General features: G+C 45.5%; 1 protein-coding gene across 1 annotated transcript; it reads right to left on the reverse strand.

Moving 5' to 3' along the window:
* Positions 1-82: 82 nt before the first annotated feature.
* HOOK2 (hook microtubule tethering protein 2) lies at positions 83-25,443 on the reverse strand. The gene is made up of 22 exons (XM_075206649.1): positions 25,290-25,443; positions 23,074-23,159; positions 22,764-22,836; positions 21,706-21,756; positions 16,424-16,556; positions 16,140-16,207; positions 15,678-15,740; positions 13,793-13,873; positions 10,549-10,712; positions 10,310-10,450; positions 8,731-8,932; positions 8,472-8,582; positions 7,620-7,707; positions 5,537-5,606; positions 5,312-5,449; positions 4,461-4,548; positions 4,345-4,379; positions 4,114-4,196; positions 3,640-3,743; positions 2,844-2,948; positions 2,491-2,562; positions 83-2,402 (listed from the first exon to the last, which is right to left on the reverse strand). Exons 1-22 carry the CDS (start codon positions 25,335-25,337, stop codon positions 2,229-2,231), a joined length of 2,178 nt encoding a protein of 725 aa, XP_075062750.1. The 5' UTR covers positions 25,338-25,443; the 3' UTR covers positions 83-2,228.
* Between the last annotated feature and the right edge of the window lie 1,341 nt (positions 25,444-26,784).

The following is a 26,784-nucleotide window of genomic DNA, read 5'->3' on the forward strand; positions in this document are numbered from 1 at the left end:
TCCTAGGATAACGACTGACATTAAAGGGACAGATTTGCTGCATTTAAGGAGAGTGAAGTAAAGACAGACCGCAGACTGAACGTGATAAAAAGAGAGATAAAACTTTATTTGTAGTGTATAAAAGTAGACAACGGTTTAAAACAATAGCTCTGATTGAGAACAATTAGCAGCTAGAAAAAAGGAATCTACAAATGCAAATCCCTCTGACGGAGACTTAACTTTTACAATCCAATTTACAATAATACGTTAAGCAAGCAAATACTGATTAAAACCAGGATTACGCACTATGAAGATGCTATATGCAATTGTCTTCATGGACGGTAAAGCATACAGCGCCATCTAAAGGCCACCAGGTCGATACTGCACCTCTTACAAAATTTCCCAAACTAATTCACCAAGTCCTATGTTTTAAATGGTGCCAGTTAATTGGTGAGAAGTCCCCTATAGGATTGAAAATGCTTAAAATAAAAAAAGTGATGCTTTCTCCTATGACACATTTTAAAGACTTCTAGATGGGGGCCCTGGAGCCCCCTCCTCATCGTACCTAAAAGACAAACAGTGGGTGCAACACAAAAAAATGGATATAAATATTGACATAAAATACATTGTGGGGAAGTTAGGATTAAATTGCCAGCATGTCACAGTTTAAATTATATATAAATACACAAGTACAACAGAGAGAGAGAAAAACAGATGTGTTGAGAATAAAAAAAAAAAAAGCACCTTGGTTATGATTAAACGTGTTCATTACCCTACGCAAAGACTAAAGGGCTCAAACAGTGGCAGCCAGACAGGACATTAACATGAAATGTCATTTTACAGATACTAAAAGGGCTGGCGTGACTGTGGATTCCTTACATACATTACACAACACAGGGCAATTTACCCACTGCTCCCCATCAGCTAGTTCTAGAGCTGGCAATATTTTTAGAATATCCCATGTGCCAGTAAATGAATAAACCATTTTATTTGACACACAATTCAATAACAGAATAACGACTAGCTGGAGTCCAGACCATGGGGTCTAGGATAGAGCTTATTTTAGGTATAAGCCAGCAGCTAAGGCAGGTTTTCTACTGAGAATTGAGCTGGAATGATCATGCTGTGAAAGGATTTTTATATTATTTTAGGTCTAAGAGGCTCAAGATCAGACATCTCCCAACTGATAGCCCCAGATTTCGCCTCTAAGCTGCCACTATGGAGTAATATTGACTTAAAAAAAAATGCAAAAAAAACATTATGTAGTTAAAAATATCCTTGTGGTCTTTCTGGCTGTCGTCAGAGTAGTACGTCCGTGAGCGGTAACATGATTTCCTTGTGAGTTCGCATTACGACATAATTCTAGAGTAGAGTTGAAAGGGATCCACCACACTACAAATAGGGATTTAAAAAGCAGAAGCAGATGTGTCAGATGTCAGGCTCCCTTCTGTGCATCGTGTGGTATTAGGAGATTGTCTTTGGTTTGTGCTTAACTACAAAAACGATTAAAGTGCACCAGTCAGAGAGGGGGAAAAAAAGCCAAATCGCTTGAAAGTTCTCCAAAAACTTTTCGTTGTAGTAACCTTGGACTGCCACAAGGTGGTGCAGCACCACTAGTAAACCTCTCTCGATAATCTGCTACCACTACAGTATTGATACCAGAAAACGTTATTGTAGTACAGACAGAGGTTTGAGGTATTAGGAGGTATGACAGAAGTTTAAATAGACAGAATTTCTCTCCTACACTAACGGTTGATACAACTGGTGTGCAGCATTCACTACCTAACTATGGCCCTCTAATTAAGTGTCTAGTGTTATTCTTAGTGTTTTAAAAACATACATTTAAGCTGTATTCACAAAAAAAAAAAAAAAAAAAAAAAAAAAAAAGAAGCTATTTCTGTTTAATGGCTGGCATAGCCTCATGGGAATTGTAGTTCATCAAACCAGAGCAAGGATAGTATGTATCTTCGATTGTCTGTGGAGAGGAGGCGCAATGGCTCATGCCAGTCCTACATTAAGGCTAAATAGAGGCAGTAAAAGTTTAAAAGGCAGAATCCCCATCAGAAAGGGGTATTAGAGTTTTATAAAAAAAAGTGTCAGTCCCACTAGGCAGAGGTGTTACCTACTAATTGTGACAGGTTAATCCCCGGCACTAGGTCACCTAACTCCCACCACACGGACTGGCAGCAGTAGATAGCTTATAAAACACAGAGCTTTCCATTCCATCGTTTGGCTATGTACGGAGAGGGTCAAGACATGCTCTGACGCTTATCGGCGTTGGCGTATCTGGGGAGCAGCGAGTGAGAACGGGAGAGCTGACCGCGCCGGGCGTTGGTGGCCAACCTCTGCTGAGCCAGGAAGGACTGAGCACCACTGGGGTTCTGTGTCCGCTCGTCCGTGAGCTTCTGTTGCAACGTCATCCCCTGGGGAGAGAAGAGAAAGGGGGTTCAGTGTTTTACCAGGGTACCCATCTGTCACACCCCCCATGGGGAAAAAGATACAGACACCCACCATGTTATACCAGGCAGTTATTATAAGCTTTTCTTCTTGTTCCCGCTGAGATTTGGTCTTCTCAAAGTCGTTCTGGAAAGAAGGTGGGAGATTAATGATCACCGTACTGTTGCCGCAAAAAAACATTTAGGAGTTGCTCACTGCCATAAGTGCACAAAAGTAAGCTCTCTTAACAAACAAAACAAAAAAAACAACAAATAATGAGATTGGAGCATATCCATTATCACCAAGTTTTCAACCTGGTAGATCCCAGTCAGCCAAAGCCAAGAGTCAGTGTAACATTCACCTGTAACAAACCAGTTTGGTCAGCACAAATGGACCATAAGAGACAAGATGGCTGCCCTCTCGCTCACCTCCAAATGCTGGATTCTAGTGTCCTTCTCTTGCAATTGGTTCTTTAAGGCCTGGATTTCAGGGGGGATGTAATTCTGCTGTTTGGGATCCAGAGTTTTAATAACCTGAGGGAACAGAAGCATGAAGAATTTACAAGCACCAACAAAGCCTGCGTATCTGCGCGGTGAGTTCACTGGAGTAACCGCAGTTATGACCGGCACGTATATCCTTCGTCAGGGCCGGATCAAGTTTCAGGTTCTCTCAATGTGACAAAGGCTGACTATAATGTCCATAGAGTCAACCCATTGGTAATCCTCCAGAATAATGTACAGGTCACGTTACTTACTATTATTGCAAGAAAAAAAAAAAAAGACTTTTAATGATGCATTTCAATAGCGACATTTAACATCTGAAAGAAAAGAATTCCCCCTATGATGTGTCCAGCTCTCTTACAATAAAGAGGAAGCTAATATTTAGAACAGTTATTTAAAATCAGCTGATAGTTGTGGACGATACAAGTAGCTCTATTACACAAAGAAATAAACCAGTAAGAAAACCACTTTATATTTTTATACCATTTAGTTGCCCTTTCAGAAGGCACAGAGGCAGCTATTATTCACAACAATGCATCCTATTAAATCACTAGAAAACAGTGACGTCACTGGTTCCCGCTAACCGGCAGCCTGCGTTGGGCCAACACAAAATGGCTGCCTCCGCTGGGCGTAGACAACAGGCGCACTTTAACAAGACAACATTAAAGACAGCACAATTCGCCACTCAAGGAGGAGACTGTGGTGTAACGACGTCGCTGCTCACCGTCCTGGCCTTCTCCACGTAGCGCTTGTATCTGTCCTCCATCGCCTGCATGTCCGCGTCCTTCTGTCGCAAGATCTGCTGCAACTCGTCCACTTTCCGGGACACTGGGGGGAACAGACACCTCTGAGTTTAGTATTATAGTGTGCCATCTACTGGCTGAGAAAAGACACTGCACCCTAGTTACAATGATAAACACACACACACACACACACACACACACACACACACACACACACACACACACACACACACACACACACACACACACACACACACACACACACACACACACACACACACACACACACACACACACACACACACACACACACACACACCAATTTCTATATACATAGAGTATTAAGCAAATATTCCGATATCTACTGTCACGTAGGTGACATATGTACATTTCATATACACACACGACACGTATGTATATTTTATCTACATTGAAAGGTTGGAATGGGTTCTTACTGTTCAGCTCTGCTTTGGGCTCCAGGGTTTCGATATATTCCCTCTTCTTCTGCAGCTCGGAGTGAGCCTCATGCAACATGTCCCTGAGACAGAAAAATGTGTCACAATGCTTAATTCATTGGCCTACGTATATTAGAGCGTCAGCTCTGCAGGACAGGAACCCCTCCTCCCAATGGTTTCTTCTCTCCCGCTAATGTGTTCCTTGTATATTAGCAAATACTTTACACTTACAAGTGTTCCTCCAGTTTCCTCTTCAGCTGTGAGGACTGAAACAGAGAGACAGCACATTAGGGTCACATGTGAGATGGTTTAAGAACACGATGACAGAACATGAAGGCGACACTCACGTCTTCTGCCCGGCTGCCCTGCTCCCGCAGCTGTCTCCGCAAATCCTCTACTTGGGCCCGGAGCTCCTGGATCTGCTGCTGATTCACTCTGAAACGAGAGAGAGTCACGGACTCACACAGGGGCGCACACAATGGATAAGAACCGGAGTCAATCCTTAAAAGAACATTAATCCGAATACAGTAATTGCTTTATATGATGGAGCTTGTTTAACATCTAAACAGTTCAGGAACTTGTTAGAACTCCAGGTATTTGGGAAAAGGGTGAGCTTGATTAGGGAACGTTATCTTCTATGCACTTTAAACCTGCGGTCTCTAAATATACAGAACACGGTAACACTTATTATATTGCGGAATGGAGCATTGAGTTCCGCAGCCTACAGGGTGTGTACACCGCTCCACCAGTCATGGAGAATCCCTTTTCAGTTCCGCCATTGTTTTGCAGAACATGGTTCATGTTTAGTCCAGAGATGAAAAAAGGACATAAAATAAAAAAATTAAATAAAACAAAAATGGGCAGGTTGCTTAACGGGAATGACTGCTGTCTTGTATGAGTACCGCCAGCTTGGGACTGCTCTATGTCCTTGTCAATCCCTTACTTATAAGGCAACGGCAGATGCATAGTTCTACACATAGATGGGCAGAAAGATTTCCATGATGATAACTGGGTCAGAAGAGCTTACGATCTAAGTGGGTACACAAATGTTCATGACCAGCACTAGTGAGATGCCATGGGCTACGCCAGCAGGATATTTACAACAGGAAATAAAAAGAGTGAGAGCACGGAAACTCTAGAAATGGGGCAAACTTGCCCCCATCACATTTAACCCGACAGAAAGTAACGTCCCGCTCACCGGCTCTCGCTCTCCAGTCTGTTGCGGCCACGGCTGGACTCCTCCAGCAGATTCTGCAGCTCACACAGACGTTCCTGGTACGAGGCCTCCTGGACACACAGCATCTTGTTCTCCTGCTGAAGCCGAATCACTGACTCCCTAGAAGATACGTAACATACGAGACGTCACTGCCGGTCTATCCCCTCTGCCGCAGTGTAATACAGGATGTACCCGGGTGCCTCTTACTTCAGCTCCGCAGGCAGAATCTCCGCTGCTAAATTCTCCACCGGAGAAGACGGCCCAGAGAGAAGAACATCTGGGAGAGGAGAAAATGCATTTATTACTCATATGTTATTTGTGGAATATATCATTTGTTTTATCAACCTCAAACATCACTAATCATCACTACAGTGCTGGGACATAACTCCTCCACAATAGTTTAGGGTGTACTCAGCACCAGGCTATAAACCCCTTATATATCAATTGGTATAATTATTACCCAATGTTACTTGGGGAGGTGCTCCAGTACTAATTTGGAACATTTATACAAAAAAGAAAGAAAGAATAGTACTAGAAGGAGCACTCTTTTAAACAGATAATTGAAATATTGATTATATACGGTAAAATGAACAACCTTTATTAGTAAATTTAAAATGAATAAGCGAAATATTAAAATACGAGATTTGATATGAATTGAACCTAAATATACATCAGTTAAAAGGTAGAAAACTACCCCACTGGCCTGATGCTATGTGTAATCCCTCTGTTACTAATAGAGGGTGGTCGTGAAATATAATCACTGGGATTAATTATAAATTGATAATAGGGGCTGTGGTGAACCTATTTGTTAAGTCCACCAGGAGGCAGGCTAGGGTCCGCCTACTAAATATAATTAACTTGTCCACATATATCGTTGTCACCACTCTCTAATCGTTATCCTTGTTAAAGGAAATGAGATACTGATAAACAGAATGACTCGTTAGTCTAAAACGTGTTCCCTGTCAGAGTGGTGCTTGCCACCAATCTCTGATCATAGGGATGAAACTGGTATGCTGTAGGTATAATCTCAGGAGGTCCACAGTATATTGTGCTCAAAGGCTAATAGACCCCCGTTGTTCTTGGCTAACTGTATGGAGTGTTATAATCTCCAAATTTATTCTGTCAGCTTTATCATAGCGTTAGGAACATGATACCTAGCTCAGTACATCGTACAAACGTATCAGTGGATCATGGACTGCTAACCCCTGAATTGGATTCCGTGGATTTGAGAGAATCTAATAGTCTCCCCTATATATCACCACTACTATTAGTTATTTTAATAATGAGGACATAGCAAACAGGCTCAGACGCGCGTTTCGCTTATGAGCTGTTAAAAGCTCATAAGCGAAACGCGCGTCGGCGTTCACGCTGAGCCTGTTTGCCATGTCCTCATTATTAAAATAACTAATAGTAGTGGTGATATATAGGGGAGACTATTAGATTCTCTCAAATCCACGGAATCCAATTCAGGGGTTAGCAGTCCATGATCCACTGATACGTTTGTACGATGTACTGAGCTAGGTATCATGTTCCTAACGCTATGATAAAGCTGACAGAATAAATTTGGAGATTATAACACTCCATACAGTTAGCCAAGAACAACGGGGGTCTATTAGCCTTTGAGCACAATATACTGTGGACCTCCTGAGATTATACCTACAGCATACCAGTTTCATCCCTATGATCAGAGATTGGTGGCAAGCACCACTCTGACAGGGAACACGTTTTAGACTAACGAGTCATTCTGTTTATCAGTATCTCATTTCCTTTAACAAGGATAACGATTAGAGAGTGGTGACAACGATATATGTGGACAAGTTAATTATATTTAGTAGGCGGACCCTAGCCTGCCTCCTGGTGGACTTAACAAATAGGTTCACCACAGCCCCTATTATCAATTTATAATTAATCCCAGTGATTATATTTCACGACCACCCTCTATTAGTAACAGAGGGATAACACATAGCATCAGGCCAGTAGGGTAGTTTTCTACCTTTTAACTGATGTATATTCAGGTTCAATTCATATCAAATCTCGTATTTTAATATTTCGCTTATTAATTTTAAATTTACTAATAAAGGTTGTTCATTTTAACGTATATAATCGATATTTCAATTATCTGTTTAAAAGAGTGCTCCTTCTAGTACTATTCTTTCTTTCTTTTTTGTACATAACTCCTCCACGTCAGAGTGACAAACATAACTTTCACAAGGTTCCATGCTATGAATTAGAGATGGGCGGAAGAGATGACTCTGGTCTGTCATTTGGGGGGGACCTTCAAGTCTCTCACCTGCTTGGACCAGACACGTCTGTTGGAGGTGGGAACAGCGCAGCTCGTCGTTCGTCTCCCGCAGAGAGTCTCGCTCCGCCACCAGCCGCTGGATGAAACAAACCGAGCAATCAGTGAGCACTTCTTGTTCACCGCATGGGGTCAAACCTATAACTTTGTGTACAAGCCTCTAATGTAGGCATGACGAATACAAACATCAAGTATCACCAACATCTATATATTTAACAACCTGAGCAGTGGGCTCTATCCTCTGCACAGCCAATAGACAGAAATGCTATAAGCGCTCTACACCCAAGTGATCCAAAGAGGGTGCGCCAAGGACCATCTGGTCAGTGCCTGGCACCATGATCGCAGCACGCGGCATTCAGAGGGAATGTTATGCGCTGCGTCCTTGTGGGAGATCACTGCAGCAACATCACAAGGACTTCCCTGGAAGAGGGAAGTCCCACATGTCTTTCCTGCCAGCGTACACTATTACAGCTCTGCAAGAGGAATCGAATAGAAGCAGCACTATTAGATCCAGGTTACAACCGAATCCTTTAGTGCTGGCAAAGGAGAGAGATGGTTGGTCATTGTATATGAAAGTCAGGGTAGTGCTAAATACCATTATTCCCCTACCCTGCTGAAACAAGCCAAAGACTAGGTTGTTGGGGTCTGTCTGAGAGATGTGCAACCCCCCCCCCCCCCCCCCCCCCCCCCCCCCCCCCCCCCAAACCGCCAGCCTGACAAATGTGCTGTAACATGTCAAAAATAATGTATCTAGTAAGTAACCGATTCTTACGGAATTCTCATAAATAATGGTTCCGCACACATTACGGTCTCAAGCGCCCTGTAACGTAGACCCGGCCTTACCTCTTTCTCCTTCTGTAAAGCCTCAAACTTTTCCTTTAGTGTCTGGAACTCGAACTGCCATTTCTCAGCCCGCAGGGACTCCGACGAGTGTTTCTTGTGCAATTCCTGGATCTGCCGTGTTTACAGAACAGTACAATAAGCTGGTTTGCCATCAGACACAGACATTACCTTAAGCTTATGTCTTCCTCTGTAGTCTACGTGCAGGAGGAGAGAGGTCAGCTCCCTGCAGGAGGTGCCTGGCTGTACTCCACCCTCTCACCTGCCGGCTCAGGCTGTCCACCTGCCCTCGGGACGCGTGGGCTTTGTGGAGTTCATCCTCCAGCTGAAAGGTGCGCTGCATGTAGACGGTGTTTCGCTCCTCAAGGAGCTTGACCTGGCGCCGCAGGTCCCCCAGATCTTCCAGCTTCTTCTTGTACGACTCCACCAGGGACTCCAACTTCCCCACGCGGTCTGAGGAGTGTCTGAGGGGGAGGAAAGAGAGAGTTTACCAAGACTACCAGAGACGAGTCACAGGCTGGTGTATGCATGTAATGGCTGAGAGCCAGAGAATGAACAGCTGTGTGGAACACTCCCCCCTTTCTGTGGCCAGAGCTGAACCATCGGAACACATGGAACAATCGCTTGGAGGCTATAAACATACCCATATTCCAAATATAGATTCTGTGTGCGACATTGATTCCAAATGTACAGCTCAAGGCATCTGTCTTTTATAGTATGCCCGCAGCCTGCAGTAACCTTAAATCAGTTACAGGCTACCAGAACGGATTCATTTCTCATCAATGCAGGTTCATGTGGCTCACCAAACGCACCAGTGACAGTGTATACAGAGACCTGTCACCTGTACACAATAGAAGCATTCTGTAGGCCAGATATCCAAGAGATTGTACACCACAATCTTCCGGCATATCTGTGTAACAGAAGCAATACTGTGATTTTGGGGACCCTGTTCTGTCCACCAATATAACTCTCACCTTCATTCCCCTCCTCACATCATGTCACTGCCCCCGTCACATGCAGCCCTGTCCTCACTGACACATCACTCATCTGCTGATATACTCTGTGCTGCTGGAGACCCTGCTCCTTCCACTATATAACTCTCAGTCTGTGGCTTCCTGCTGCCTCCATTCCCCTCCTTACATCATTCCCCTCCTCACATCACTCAATGGGCACTCAAAACTCACCTCTTCCGCATTGCCTACCAGCCTTCCACCTAACCCTCTCTCCATGCTCACTCTCCTCCTCAGTAGAGGGGAGCGCTTGCTCCCCTCCTCCCACATCCTCTGTGCCTGTCGTCTGTCTACCCTCCCTATAGGATGTAAGCTCGTATGAGCAGGGACCTCCTCCCTCCTGTCTCGCTACCTTCTCTTCTGCTCCAACCTCCATACACTTGCCTTGCCTGGAGCCTCTGAAGTCTTGGTACTACTCGTTTATTGTATTGTACTGTTATTCCCTGTACTGTCCATTGTTTGTATTGTGTACGGCGCTGCGGAAACCTTGTGGCGCCTTATAAATAAACGATAATAATAATCATGTCACTGCCCCTGTTACATGCAGCCCTATCCTCACCAACACAAACACACCAGTTGACAGGTCCTTCAGAACACAACTCCAGAAATATTCTGCTGATCTGATTTTATTTCCACTTACTTAAAAATTGGGCACACACAGACGTGTGAGAGATAGAATGGATTTAATAAGGGCTCTCTTGACAAAGCACCCAAACACGAGGTCTTTTAACCTAACTAGAGCTCTTACTTCTCAGAGTTTGTGCCATCACCAGGGGTTAGTGGCCAGTCCTCCCCCCAGTTCCAGGTCTGGTTCCTGGGATAAACACTCACCTGAGGACGTCCATCTCGTCCCGCAGAGACTGGGCCTCATGTGCCAGCCCCGTTAGGTCTTGGTTACGCAGCTGGAGATCCTGGACCTCCCGGTCCAGCTCCTGACACCGCTGTCTGTAGTCATCTCTCGCACTCTCCATCCTGGAACAGACACATCACGCCAAGAGGTCACGTCTATGTGGTCTCACGCGGACATACTCCACAGCTATGTACAACTGTTGACCTTACTCTCCAAATACCTGTAGTTTTCCTCCTGTAGCTGTTCGATCTGACTCTGCAACAAAAGCATCTTCTTGCTAAACATCTGGGGTGCCCCCATGCCCCCCTCCGACTGCTCGTGCTGTTCCTTCAGGGTCCTGTTCTCGGTCATCAGACCCCGCTTCTCTTCCATGAGCACCGAGACCTTACGGGGGAAAGGCGGGAGGACGCAGAACAGGGGGGAGGGGAGCGAGGTCCACATAGAGTAAGACGGGTTAGTGAGGAGCACAGAAGAAGAGGTTAAGAGGAAAGTAGTAGCAACACACAAAGGGTTCCCTGCCCGGTCCCTAGACATCTACTCTAAGCACATTAACAAAGCAACAATGATCTGTATGGGGCACTTAGGGCGATGGCTGGTGAAAAAGGTGCTGTACAGCTGTTGCTGAGCCCACAGATTACCAGAGTAAGTCTCGGGCCATGTGAGGGGGTGAAAGACCCATGATGCACTGGGTCAGCAGGCAGTTCCATGCACAGAGGTGGAGGTCGGACAGGGAACATGCAGCAATCTGCAGCCTCTGACACTCAGCCATCACCCTTCCCCCCCGTGCTCCGCAGGTGTGGATCGGTCCCAGAGTCATAAAGATTTCCTCTTCTGAAAAGTTCTGACTATATAAAATGGCATTGTGTATCATTCAGTGTCTTACATGTAAACTAGTTTCAGAACATGCGCAAACTTTACAAAGTTCTAAACTGATGATCGTTGGGGGAGTCAATCTTCTTGTGCACTCCTACCTTTATCATTATGAAAGCTGCATCGGTTTAATGTTACTTACTGGGAAACTTGGACTGTTTAGTTCTTGTAGCATTATAAAATAAATAAGCTGCCATTAGCAAGTGTATTACAGTGGACTTGTCAATTGGACACAAGACAAGCAGCCATTTATTTGGCCAAACCAATATCCGGCCTCCCGATTCAGAAGGAGCACGAGAGATCAATATGGTAACGTTACCAGGGATAATATTGGTGCATCAAATGTTTTAGTTGAATATTAATGTTAAGTGATTTACCTGAAAATCGATTTATTGTATATTTTATGTTCAATGCTATTGTGCTCTATGTTGATCAAATGAGTGTTTTGTCATTGCCATTGAGTTGAAGGGGTCAGTGACGCGGTGGCTTACCAAAATTATCTTTACCGCATTATTAATAAACCCAAGTTATTTGACCAATCCTTGTCCCTCTCATTGAAGTATTTATCTTCTGACCACCGGATGTCCGAAAAAAAAAAAGAACCTGAATCGTGTCTGGAGGACAAGGTAAGGGAAAGAAATCCCATCAGTACTCGGCCACCACATAACTTTATATAAAGTTATGTGGTGGCCAAGTGCTGATGGGATTTCTTTCCCTTACCTTGTCCTCCAGACACGATTCAGGTTCTTTTTTTATTCGGACATTCGGTGGTCAGGAGATAAATACTTCAATGAGAGGGACAAGGATTGGTCAAATAACTTGGGTTTATTAATAATGCGGTAAAGATAATTGTGGTAAGCCACCGCGCCACTGACCCCTTCAACTCAATGGTAATAAAATATTCATTTGATCAACATAGAGCACAATTGCGATAAAATCTTAAATAACAATAAATCAATTTTAGGTAAATCACTTAACATTTAACTAAAACATTTGGTGCACCAATATTATCCCTGGTAACGTTACCATATTTACACTCAGTCCTGGGTTGAACTGTGCACAGGAATTTAGTAGAAGTGCTGCACGTGGTTGGGGCCCATAAATTACTTTTTCACGCCAAATAAGCTGATGATCTTTTGTATTGCACAGTCTCCTTTGTGTGTATTCACAGACCTCTCTATTTTCTCTCCTCTCACACTGTTCTCAGTACATAGCTCAGTCTGTTTGGCGTGATGTCACAGATCTCTATACTGCTTATTTGTTTTCAGTACTTTCCTTTTTACTCACACCTCTTTGGCTCACTTCTTATCTTCTTCTCTCTCAGTCTATGCAGACACAGGGATCTCTCTTTCTCAGAAGTCTAGAACTTTCCTCTCCCCACTGCCTTCTGGGATTTCACAGTTATTACCCATATATTACCCACAGTTATTACGCCATTATAACTAGACAGGCTGCACTCTCAGGAATATTGGTACAGTCCACAAATTGGATGCCTGCTCCACGAGGAAGTGAGGGGTTTGCTTTAAAATACACCTATAAATATTCATTACATACATTAGATAGACATAGGTCACATGAAAGGGCACACACAGGATGCACACACAGGCAAGGCATATATCAGTGTCATGGCCGCTCCCCTGCACCACGCAGGAGGGGGACGCACAGTGTTAGGTGGCTGGCAGCAGACATGCAGAGGGTTAGGGTTAGAGGTCGCAGATACAAGGCAGGTATTAAACTCACCCACATCTCCGGGAGCCAAACCAACCACAGCTTAAAACCTTTTTAGAGGGTGAAATGACTGAATGAAGTGGGAGATTTAGAAGCCCGGCCCCAGTCACCAGAGTCTGCAGGTCAGACCACACAGTGGGTGATTTCTGTACAATATGGGGATATTCCAATACCAGTATTCAGCATTGTAGCTATGGTGGGGGCTTAATAAGGGTTTTCCCGAACCAGATTTATTTTTTCAATAGACAAAGAAAACTTACCATGCATGTTGTTTCCGTAATGAGAATACAGATATACTGAAATCCCAGTATGATTGTAACAGAATATCACGCATGTAAACATTTCTGACTGCAGACTTTTATTAGCAAAATTAGAATATATTGGGGGACATGTCAGGAAACTGATGAAAAGGAAAAAGCTAGTGCTGCCCATAGCAGCCAATCACATGCTTGCTAGAGACATATCAGAACACTGAGTAATCACTACGACCCGCCTCCTTCCACTGCAGAGGATTTCCTACATGTCCCCCAATATAAGGTCACGGCTCCGAAGCTCCAGCACACATGAACATACAGAGTTATATCACTGGATACAGTATATGCAAGCACCATATCGTTCCATGTTATAGCTATCCATGATGGTATTACCAGGGGTGCTAGTGTACACTTTCACCCCTAAAAGCCATTTTATGAAGGGGGAGATTGGGGGTTGGCTGCTTAGGGGGGGGGGGGGGGGGGGGGTCATAATCCAGGAAATGCAGAACACACCACCACCACAAACACGTGTGCAGAACGGAGTAGTAAACACGCTGCCGCCACCACCGCGGTTACAGCACATGCCTCATGTTACTCGCGGTACAGACATACCTGCTGTTCCAAGTCATGATAACGCTGCATTAAGCCACTTTTCTCATCTGTGTCCTCGCTAAGGAAGTAATATTTACGTGACTGCAAGAGAGAACATGAAGTGGGAGAGAATGAATGAAGGGAAGACAGACGGGGGAGCAACGCGTGCGGGAAGGAGGAGCGCGACAGACGGGGGAGCAACGCGTGCGGGAAGGAGGAGCGCGACAGACGGGGGAGCAACGCGTGCGGGAAGGAGGAGCGCGACAGACGGGGGAGCAACGCGTGCGGGAAGGAGGAGCGCGACAGACGGGGGAGCAACGCGTGCGGGAAGGAGGAGCGCGACAGACGGGGGAGCAACGCGTGCGGGAAGGAGGAGCGCGACAGACGGGGGAGCAACGCGTGCGGGAAGGAGGAGCGCGACAGACGGGGGAGCAACGCGTGCGGGAAGGAGGAGCGCGACAGACGGGGGAGCAACGCGTGCGGGAAGGAGGAGCGCGACAGACGGGGGAGCAACGCGTGCGGGAAGGAGGAGCGCGACAGACGGGGGAGCAACGCGTGCGGGAAGGAGGAGCGCGACAGACGGGGGAGCAACGCGTGCGGGAAGGAGGAGCGCGACAGACGGGGGAGCAACGCGTGCGGGAAGGAGGAGCGCGACAGACGGGGGAGCAACGCGTGCGGGAAGGAGGAGCGCGACAGACGGGGGAGCAACGCGTGCGGGAAGGAGGAGCGCGACAGACGGGGGAGCAACGCGTGCGGGAAGGAGGAGCGCGACAGACGGGGGAGCAACGCGTGCGGGAAGGAGGAGCGCGACAGACGGGGGAGCAACGCGTGCGGGAAGGAGGAGCGCGACAGACGGGGGAGCAACGCGTGCGGGAAGGAGGAGCGCGACAGACGGGGGAGCAACGCGTGCGGGAAGGAGGAGCGCGACAGACGGGGGAGGAGCGCGACGTGCGGGAAGGAGGAGCGCGACAGACGGGGGAGGAGCGCGACAGACGGGGGAGCAACGCGACAGACGGGGGAGCAACGCGACAGACGGGGGAGCAACGCGTGCGGGAAGGAGGAGCGCGACAGACGGGGGAGCAACGCGTGCGGGAAGGAGGAGCGCGACAGACGGGGGAGCAACGCGTGCGGGAAGGAGGAGCGCGACAGACGGGGGAGCAACGCGTGCGGGAAGGAGGAGCGCGACAGACGGGGGAGCAACGCGTGCGGGAAGGAGGAGCGCGACAGACGGGGGAGCAACGCGTGCGGGAAGGAGGAGCGCGACAGACGGGGGAGCAACGCGTGCGGGAAGGAGGAGCGCGACAGACGGGGGAGCAAGGCGTGCGGGAAGGAGGAGCGCGACAGACGGGGGAGCAAGGCGTGCGGGAAGGAGGAGCGCGACAGACGGGGGAGCAAGGCGTGCGGGAAGGAGGAGCGCGACAGACGGGGGAGCAAGGCGTGCGGGAAGGAGGAGCGCGACAGACGGGGGAGCAAGGCGTGCGGGAAGGAGGAGCGCGACAGACGGGGGAGCAAGGCGTGCGGGAAGGAGGAGCGCGACAGACGGGGGAGCAAGGCGTGCGGGAAGGAGGAGCGCGACAGACGGGGGAGCAAGGCGTGCGGGAAGGAGGAGCGCGACAGACGGGGGACACAGAGTGAAAGATGATGGAGGAAAGTGAGGGCATGATGAAATACATTAGGCCCCCTAAACGTCTATCTATTATTGACTTAGTCTTTTTTCAGAATATAAGTGTAAGTAATAAGCAGGCTTCTAAGTATAAGTATATATTTCTAGGCCGATTAAACAATGAACAATAGGGATATCTGAGGATTAAATATAAATAATCACTTCCCGATGAGCATTTCTAGAAAACATGAAATAAAAGAAAATCCGTCTTGCTGCAGGACAGACGTCAGACCGTTCTCTCACCTGACTGTCATAGTTGACGTAACTGTCAGCTGTTACCGCGTCACTGGGGTCCTTGCTCAGGAGCTGCGGGAGGTAATACACAGACAGTGGGTACACAGTACATGCCACCATTTACACCACACACGTACATAATACACAGACATGTGCAATACAACATTACTAATGTGCACCTTCATAATCATTATTATATTCTACACAGGGGTCTGGCTCACTCTACAACACTTATCTCTATATTGCTACCGCAAAATGAATACCAAACTGAGGGGGGCAGGGGCGAACCTGCCGTTGGCCTTGCACAATTAGACGGGTGATGTTACCCATGGCTTCCTATTGGTGTGGGTGTGCGCGATGTGTCGATAGATTGGATTGGCTGTTGCTCCTGTCCAATCGGCTGCCACGCACATTACACACAGACAGAGTGGATTTTGTATCGCTAGGCTGAGAAGGGGAATAACCACCTACCTCTTGTATAGATTCCATTACAGCCTGCTGGACGGACTCCCCCAAGGTCATTATCTGCTGGATGTGCTCTGGGTAAACACATAACACACACGTAGCATTAATATTTTATGTGTGAACTTAATAGTGTTATAAATAGTTCTTAATGAGAAAGTAAATCCGCTTCTGGGCGTTAACACGAGTCAAATCCTGAGCAGAAACCAAGTCAAGAAACATTCCTACAATAATTGAGGTGTCTGTACTGCTAGGGCAGAAGGCAACGGGCCCAAGCCAAGCTCTGTGCTCACCTTCCTTCTTATCACAGCTGATGGCACAGCCCAGCACCAACTGCACCATCTTCCTCAGCTCGGCCGTGTTCGAGAACTCCCCGATCAGCACTACGTCTGGAATGTGATCTTCAGACACCGGGTGGCCTAGTACCTGATCATTCATAGAGAGATGAGGTGTTAATGTAGGGCCTCTAGCTGCGGTGGATCCATAAATCCTGGTACGCCTTGCCAATGGAAGGCCAGTTGTACACAGGATCCAACACACTCCCAGCTGCAGAGTACAACATATTTTCTCCCTGTCTCAATGATGGAAACCAAGGTTTAAAATTTTAGATGAATGTCTGCTAGGGCCTGGAGTTGGAAAGATGCGCTATAGTATCTGGCACTGCTAAACTTTAAGCATATAGAGTGGGTACAAGTAGAACCAAGATGCTGGGCAGCACGGTGGCTAAGTGGTTAGCACTTCTGCCTCACAGAGCTGGAGAAATGAGTTAAATTCCCGACCATGGTCTTATCTGTGTGGAGTTTGTATGTTCTCCCAGTGTTTGCGTGGGTTACCTCTGGGTGCTCTGGTTTCTTCCCACACTCCAAAAACATACTGGAAGGTTAATTGGCTGCTATCAAAATTGACCCGAGTCCCTCTCTCTCTCTGTCTGTGGCGTTAGAGAATTTAGACTAAGCTCCAATGGGGCAGGGACTGATGTGAATGAGTTCTCTGTACAGCTCTGCGGAATCAGTGGCGCTATATAAATAAATGGTAATGAGGATGATGATGCTGATCTAAGAGATCAATGAACAAACGTATTTAAGAACACATTATTAATTGTTACTTCATACATACTCCAATATATAGCTCTAACAACAATTGCCACCGGACATTTTTGACTCACTCAAAAGAATGAAAAACCCCACTGCTAGCAACTTAAAATGTATATGCAAAATACTACTCATCAGAAACACATAAATTTGACAGCATAGCCCACCTAGTCAGAACAGTATTTTTTCCAGATTTAGGTCCACCCTATGAGTGTTTAAAATGTCTGTACTGTGTAAGCCTCTACCACCTCTGCTGGGAGGCTTATCCACCGATCTACTGTCTTTATGGTAAAGTAACTCTTCCTCACAAATCTCCTAAACCTGTTCCCCTGCAGTTTTAAAGGGATTAGCTTTTGATGTCTGGAGCATCCAGAAGAGATGATGGGATTATCACGAGCCTGGACAATTCTGAGGCTTCAGTATAAAGCTATAATAGCCTAATTAAAGGAGGGACGGGAATTGCCAGAATCAAAATAAACATGGAGTAACTGAAGAACCAGAAAATCAGCATAATAAAGATGTGTTTCAAGGAACGTCGGGTTACTTTTAAGTCAAATTAAAATCTTCATCCAAGGACATGAGTATGAGTAAGTAATTCCTACGTTAGCTGAACTTCCCCACTCACACAAGGACACACAGACCTGGTGATGTTTCACGGTCTGTAAGACGCAAGTACATTTAGTGAACACCAGGTGGCGCTTTTATGTAGCTAAAATAGGCACAATACTAGTTTGGTTAGGGGAGAGGGACGTAATCTCTACAGTCACTGCCATATAGTTTAACAGACAGCCACTGCAACTTCATTTTCTTTTATTCGGATACAAAAAAAGTTTCAGCTCTCTGCAAGACAGTAATATTGCAGTCCGGCCCTGGATAGACCTACATGGATAACAGTTTACTCCCACATGGATAACAGTTTACGACAGAGCATAAACATTATACCCGCATAGGCAAACCGAGGGGGTGGGGGGGTTCTCAGTGCCTGGAAACCCCCCTCCAAGCCTGGAGCACTGTATAATAGAGGTGGATGGACCCTACTCCCGCTTCACACGGCTCCGCTTGAAAAGGAAGAGCTGTGTGCACCTAACAGTAGGGCATGCAGCATTGCCCATGTATATTATAGGGGTAGGAAGAGTTGGAGAGCAGCCAAGCACTGTCTAATATTATAGCCACGCCCCCATGCATGCTGGTCACACCCACTGGTGGCGTGGTGTGGAAACCCCCCTCTACAAATCCTGCGTTTGCCCCTGACCCGAATATATTACTGACTTACAGGGTCTCCAAATGGATCATGTTCAGAGCTTTTAATACTAAATCAGGCCTCGGACACAGCTTCATCCAGTCTAACATTCAGCGATGGAGGGAGATGAGACCATCTACTGACAATCTGAGATGCAGCCTAAAGTACCACAGGTGCCAACCTCTTCACGTTATAGTGGTCAATAAACAAAACCCTTTTCATTCTGCGCCCAAGAGGCGGCTAATAGTTCTTGAATCAGGCAGGGTATCGTCGCTTCGGATGCCGAATCCAACATGGACCCTTTATTCTGTCCACAATGGCACGTGACATTACGAAATAAAGAGGAAGTTGCCGTCAAAGCCAAGCATTTATGGCTTCTAGGGTTTCAAATGGTGTCAGGTGGTTGAGAAGACAGAAGTCAAAGCAGATCCATGTGTGGCCGTACTTTGTAATCCGCTGCCAAAGCCACTTAAATCATATTGAGAACTAAACACATATAGATCTGCAACTACCAGGTGGTGCTCCCAATGGCTGGCAGATACCAGATACTTTACTATTATCAGTGACCAGGATGGATTTAGTCCAACTCCGCGGCTATGACCGCTGCCCTGGAGGACCGGTGTGATCGGTCTGTCATTACCTGGCAACCATGGAGTCGTTCCAGGAAATGCCGATTGGATTCAGAGGCAAATGATTTATTTTCTATACTTGAGCACCATAGTATGGACACACACCTTCACGGTGAGGACTGTTTAGCAAGCGAGGACCTAAAACCTCTTCCTCATAAGTTTTAACTTTTAACCACATGGTAAGGCCAACATGACCCTGCTGTAGTGATATATAATACAGAGGTTCCTCTTTAGCATAGAATGTTCAGTCAGTTGTGTGAAACTGTGTGCTCTGGGGTGCCCCCGGAGTACACAAAGGAGAACTGCATTTTTCTTTTAAAATAATGGATAGGATTCATTAAGTAAATTCAGAACGCCATCCTGGCTTCACAAATGGGCTAGTCCCTACAGAAATGGGCAGAACTAGGGTTATGAAAGATTAGCATGAAACAAAAGACCGGGCTGCAGAAAACAAACCCCTACTGTCTGACAGAATGAAACTTTTATTTAACTCATATCATACTGTTCTACAGAAGACGAGAGAGAGGGAGAAGCAGCTAAATGACTCTGGAAACAGACAAGTTGGAAAACAACACAGGTTGGCGCAGATGTATCAAAGCTTGAAATGATCCGAAGGATACTTGACCCGGTTAGTAGTCAAAAGACAATGAATTAGATCAAGTTAGCCAAGTGTATGGGGCATGATACCACAGTGCTGTCAGAAAACATCTTACAGTAGTCAAAAAAAAAAAAAAAAAGGTAATGCAATTAAAGATGGTTTAAAAAGGATCTGTGTTCTTTTTAAGAGGTACAGACACAGCTGTCATTTCAGCCTTGGTGTATATTAAGGTCACACCCCCCTAGTGGGGTACAATGGCATTATCGTATTTTAAGCAGAGATCCTAATATGTAATTTTTCTCCTATAGAGGATGACTGCTTGCGGAGTAATACTGTGTTATTTTTCTATTCTTAGACACAGTTCGTGGACTCATACCATTGAAAAACAGGTTATAATGGCCAGAACAGGAATGCAGAAACGTACATCTCACTGATGAAGGAAAGAGAGACTGATGTCTGCAGACACTACGCATCAGCCCTATAGTGTTTAAATTAGTTTCCAAACAGGGTGCCCAGTGCATTTACAGGCGACGTTCAAGTCGTTGCATCTGTCAAAAGAAAGTACGTCCCCCCCCCCCAAATCAACCTTTAGACATGACGTGCTATTCACAGTAATACACTGTAGTCCAGTGTTGGCCAACCTGTGACACTCCAGGTGTTGTGAAACTACAAGTCCCATCATGCTTTGCCAATATATAGCAGCTTATTGCTGGAAGGGTATGCTGGAACTTGTAGTTTCACAACACCTGGAGTGTCACAGGTTAGCCAACACTGCTATAGTCCATCCGGGATATTTATAAAGGGAAAAGTCTATTGAGAAAAGTTTCACTAAGTTAGAAGTCTTAAAAAGGCAAAAATTAGAGTGTAAGCTCTTTGTCAGAAAAGAGATACAAAGATACCTCTGTCCCAAAGTGCAGCCCGGTAGCCCAACACAACTATTATAATCTGCTGCATGAAAATAAAATGTTGTGTTCAGTGTTTGGCAAGCTACACATTGTGGAGACACTGGGCTTTTCCTAGGATGCGAACTGTACAGCCGGCCAGGAGGAAGCGTGGGAGGGGTAAATGAGTAAAACAACATCGCCCCGCATGGAGTTAATAGATAACAATCCAGTTAGGGGAATCACTAACAGACAAAGGCGGCATTGTGTGCAGCGCAGTGGAACATAGGTATACAGGAGCCATGGGAGTTCTGTGGAAACAATAGTTCATGAGGAACTTAACCTGACAGAGTGAAAGAAACTAAACCACACAAGGCCTACTGACAGGCAGTTACATGCGGGGAAGTTTAGGTCAGCGACAAGTACCTTATGGGTGAAAACCACGGCGGCGGACATTTTGTGAGCTCAACTAATATTCAAGAGAATTCATCCCATGAATTCACCAAGAGCTAGTTTCACACAAATATTTTGGTGGACAAGTGTGTGTATCAGTGAGGTCACTGGTTCACGGTGAAAGGATAGTCTGCATTTTCATGTATATTGGTTCACCTCATAAAATGACTGCCTCAGCTGTGTTTAGAAGGCAGCTATTTTATGGACTGAAGCAATACTCGCAAGGACGCAAGGCTGTCAATCCCACGAAAAGCTGTAAAACATCCTCAAGGCATGAGGTAAAACAAGATGTCATGTTCTCGTGTGGAATCAATAGGCTGCATGCTCAGGAAATTGGCTTCACATCCACAAAATGGCGGCCTTTGCTGTATACAGAGGCGGACGGGTAGCTACGGACCTTCCAGAAATCCCAGCACGCTTGTTTGAGACACCAAAGAGGGAGCAGAGGGTTAAATATTAATGCCTCAAATCACTAGAAACCAAGAGTATTTCAATAATCAATGCAGCTTAGAAAAAGTTGCTATAAGGAAGTAAAGAGTGGTAATATAATAAAAGTATATTCAGAAAAAAAAGAGTGTAAATCATGAGAAATATATATATATATATATATCTCATGGGTAGTAAGTTCTGTGAGGACTCTATGGCTGATCTGCACTCAGTGACAGTAGCTGGAAGGTACTCACATCTTGATAATACTCGAGAACGCTCTGCAGGATTCGTTTAAGGTTGCTGACCTGAGGAAAGATAAAAGACACTGTACAGATTAAGGCCTCAAATCTCAGTACATTAACACTCAGGGCGACATTGGGACTGTGCCTAGTTACACATTAAACACAACCTGTTACCCAGTCCTCTAATATTACTTCATTACTTTAGTACATAGTGCCCTGCACATTATATAGTCTGCAAAAAAACAAGGATCTCTCATGACACCTGATGGCCTGTGAGAAAACATTCATTCCAACACACTCTATGCCCTATACCAAGCATGGACAACCTGTGGCTCGCCAGGTGTTGTGAAACTACAAGCCCCAGCATGCTTTGCTGGTAGATAGCTGGCAAGGTATGCTGGGACTTGTAGTTTCACAACACCTGGGGGTAAATGTATTAAGCTGAGAGTTTTTCAGCGGGTTTAAAAAGTGGAGATGTTGCCTATAGCAACCAATCAGATTCTAGCTATCATTTTGTAGAATGTACTAAATAAATGATAACTAGAATCTGATTGGTTTTCAAACCCGCCAGAAAACTCTCAGCTTGATACATTTACCCCCTGGAGAGCCATAGGTTGGTCAGAAGACCAGTCTTATACTCTCCCCAGACCGCACAGTGGCATAGGGAAAACCAGCCCTAGAGCGAACATAATGCTGTCTGATAACTGTACTCAAAAAGTGAATCTGCCTGTCCATAGAGTGCTAGCTCCTAGGTCGATCTGTACCACACAGCTCTCCTGCTGCGTGATCTGGAGATAGACGGCCACAATAAAAATCAGGTGTCACACTTATGCGTAACACGGTACAGCGCCTCAAGACGACAAGTGTCTTCCTACCGTTTGGATGGATCTAGAATTTATGCACATGGAAGATAGCCAATAAATAATCAAGATGTCCGTAGAGACACCACACCCAGTGCACTCTTACATGCTGTGTGAACATTGGACAACAGAAATTGAATATGGGCATTTGTTCCCTTCTAGTAAATAAACAAGGAACTAAACATAATGTGGACGCACTGACAGACTCACCTTCAGCCTCCAGTTGTCATTACAGTCCAGCTTTATCCGTATCAGCCAAGCCTCATTAAACCAGGAGGGGTCTCTGCAAACAGAACAAGTTCAGAGGAGAAGGCAGCCATTTTGTGAGCTGAACCAATATTCTTGAGACTGTGGCAGCCATTTTGCGAGATAACATAATATTAATGAGTAGACTCACTGAGAACCAGTAATAATACCAGAGAGTGTATTAAAAAATGATAAGATCATTTCTATTCATGTGAAATAAAAGACTAATGTTACAGTATATGACTTAGGGTCCAACTCACAAGTTTCTACTCACATGAGCTTCAAGACCTGGGCAATAGCTACTCCTCCGGTCAGGTCCTCGTACGACGTGCAAGGGCCCGACACCTGAAATGTCTGCATCTGGGTGAGGAAAGAAAAATAAATACAATTAAGCTATGACTGTCACAAGGGAACCAAGTTACATACAATTTGATGAATTTACTTAGTAGCAAAGTGGAGTATCGCACCATTAAACGTGCACCTGACAGAGGGTGGAGGCAGCCATTTTGTGACCTGACGTAGTATACAGGAGAAGCGAGTAGGGCCTGCCAGCTCATCGCATTAGTTTCCGAAACATGTAAATTACACAATTACAGCAAAGATACAAACTGAAACCAGTCAGTCACAGAATCGGTGTAATTTATACGTGTTAGTAATTAAAGGGATGATGTGGCAATGCTGCTGGTGAAGCCAGTTTCACAAGGATGCCCAAACGTAAGGCAGCCAAACAAATGAACCAGCCACCATGATGAGTTTTTCTTCTACATTTACATTTTCCACCTTAAGGAAGATTCAGGGGACCAAAGATGGATCCTGTGGTTCTTCTACTGCTCAGGGAAAGGAGTTGAAGGTTTGACGAGCGGGTGGACAAACAGCAAAGAGCATTTACTTTGTACATGGAATGGGCTCATCCAGTACTCAGCATTTGACAATAACTAGCTTAGCTTAACTTACTGTGTGGGGGTATAAGTCTTGTACTGTAGTAGGAACAATGAATGTACTCTACATCACTGTTATTGCAGTATAAATAAATGGGGTTCTGGTAGTATAAATGTCTAAGAGGCTCTGGTTTGGTACTCTGGTAGTATAAATGTCTAAGAGGCTCTGGTTTGGTACTCTGGTAGTATAAATGTCTAAGAGGCTCTGGTTTGGTACTCTGGTAGTATAAATGTCTAAGAGGCTCTGGTTTGGTACTCTGGTAGTATAAATGTCTAAGAGCCTCTGGTTTGGTACTCTGGTAGTATAAATGAGCAAAAGGACACTCATCTGTCAATACAGATGAGCAACATGTACTATTTAGTGCTTGGTCAGTATTAATGAGCAAGAGGAGGATCTGCTTTGTTAGACTGGTATTATTAAGTATGATGGTCTTTGGGCTGATAGTATAGAGGAGTGACAGTTACTATATGGTACGCTAGTAGTATTAATGAGTAACTAGTACTATTTAATATGTACTAGTAATATTAATGAGTAAGATGAGCATCTGTTCTGGCAGTATAGATGAGGAACAGATACTTTTTTTGTGCTCTAGGAGAGTTACTGAGTAAGAGGAGGCTCTGATCTAGTAATATAGATTAACAACTACTGTACTGTAGTACATAGACCAGCTGTTACTCTGACAGTGTGGAGGTGGGGGTCTCGGTGGTGGTGTGTGTAGGGGGGAAAGAGGGTGGTACTGTGGTTCATGACCACCTGTTACTCTTACAGTAAGGAAACATGTATCCCAGAGAGGTGTGTGGGTGTGTTGTGGAAGGGGGGTACACAGACCACCTGTTACTCTTACATTGAGGAAACAGGGGTATCTTGGGGATGGGGGGCTACTGTAGTACATAGACCAGCTGTCACTCTGACAGCAAGGAGACAGGGGTATTTCTGTAGTTGTGGGTGGTGTGTGTGTGTGTGTGTGGGGGGGGGGGGGGGGGCAGGGGGGGTATGTACTGTAATACATTGACCAGCTGTCACTTTGACTGTGTAGAGACAGAGGTATCTTGGTGGTGGTTGGAGGATGTTTAGGGGTGTAGGGGTGGGGGGCACACTGTAGAGCGGGGTGGTGGGGGGGGGGGGGGGAGTACTGTAATACATTGACCAGCTATTACTGACAGTGTAGGGAAAGGGGTATCTTGGTGGTGGTTGGGGGATGGCCAGGGGTGTAGGGTATGCACTGTAAAGGGGGGTGGGGTGGAGAGTGCTGCAATACATAGACCAGCTGTCACTGTCAGTGTACAGACAGGGGTACATCAGTGGTGATGGTGGTGTAATGTAATACATAGACCAGCAGTCACTCTGACAGTGTAGAATCAGGAGTATATCAGTGGTAATGGTGGTGTAATGTAAGACATAGACAAGCAGTTACTCTGACAGTGTAGAATTAGGGGTATCTAGGGGTGGGGAACACTCTCCCTATACAGTGACAGTCAGTTGCCCCCAGTAAAGTTACATTATGCAGCTACAAGTGAAGACTCCCCCCCAGTGGTAACAAGCATTATATACCCATGTGAGCAGGGGGTCACTCGGCTCCCCTTTCCTCTGGCCGCTCATGTCCGCTGTGTCGCCGGCTCCTTCTGCACCGAGAAACAAGCTTGGTGAATATAGGCCACGCCAGGCGAAGGGAAACTATTTATGTCCTTCTACGGCCACCGTACCAGCCACGGCTGACTTACACCTCCCGTAACCTATCGCCTGCGCCCACTCTGACGGATCCTCCAATCAACGCACAGCTGTTACTGGTAACCATAGCGATAAGGACCTCCGTGTGCACTTTATCCAGCGGTAAGGGTGCCCTCGGCGGTGCCTGTTCCAAAAACTTTTATTTATTGCTATTCAAGCGATTATAATACGTGACGTGTCAGACGCAGACCTTGCACATAGGAGTGTGTTACACCTGTGCTTCACTTCTGCATGACTGGGCTCTATCACTGAACATGTCCCTATTTTTATTATTAAGACCAGTACTATGTGTGACCTGGTCTTATTCTCTTGGCTTTGTAAGTTAATATTTAGTAAATTTAATATATGACATGCAAGCATATTACATTAAATCCAAGTACAATAATTATATCATGATGCAGTGCACCATTGTACATGATTGTAGTACATTAAGGTCCCACATTTTTAAATTCACATTATTTTCAAATGTGTGTACAGGATAATACAAATACATAATGATCATGTTCAGTCAGGTTATTTTGGGGAGATGTAGTGTCCTGTTTATATAGAGCAGGCCTGTCTAACCTGTGGCCCTCCAGGTGTTGTGAAACTACAAGCCCCAGCATGCTTTGCTGGTAGACAACCAGCTGATAGCTGGAAGGGCATGCTGGGACTTGTAGTTTCACAACACCTGGAGGGCCGCAGGTTGGACAGGCCTGATATATAGAGTGTGATAATATTTTAGGAGCTGCACAAGCAAAGAACAAAATAAAGCACAGGTAAATAGACGTTGATATATTAGTTTTACTAAGCAGTTTTCATTTTTGGGTGGAGTTATCCTTTACAGTTGCATTCCCACCTGGAGCATTATAGTTCTGCTCCCTCCGAGAAGCCGCAGGGCCTGCTCTGCGTTGACGCTCCTTATTCGTCTCATAGCCTGGTGAAAATCGGGACTGTGGATGTGAATCTGAGCATTGGGACCAATGAGAAGCCACAGTCACGTACGTTGCGTCCTTCAATTAGTACTATAAATAAATGATGATGATGATAATAATACTCCAACTCATACCCCTATTCTGCAGTAATTTTAAAGTGGTGAACGAAAATCTTCACTTCACTATGTGGTAGTGCAAACATATGCTTATATTCTCAGGATTCTTTTCTGATTTTAGCCAGTTATGATTATCTTCTTTTGTGCCATGCATAGGGAGAGACCACATATGAAGATGAGTAACACCCAAACAGTGATATGACAAGTTTAGAATACATCCCAAAACGAGGGTCTCTAACAACTGGACAGGCAGTAACCCTATACAATCTTATAAATATCTTATGAAAT

This window comes from Mixophyes fleayi, chromosome 4 (genome assembly GCF_038048845.1).
Source record: "Mixophyes fleayi isolate aMixFle1 chromosome 4, aMixFle1.hap1, whole genome shotgun sequence".
Lineage (NCBI taxonomy): Eukaryota > Metazoa > Chordata > Amphibia > Anura > Limnodynastidae > Mixophyes > Mixophyes fleayi.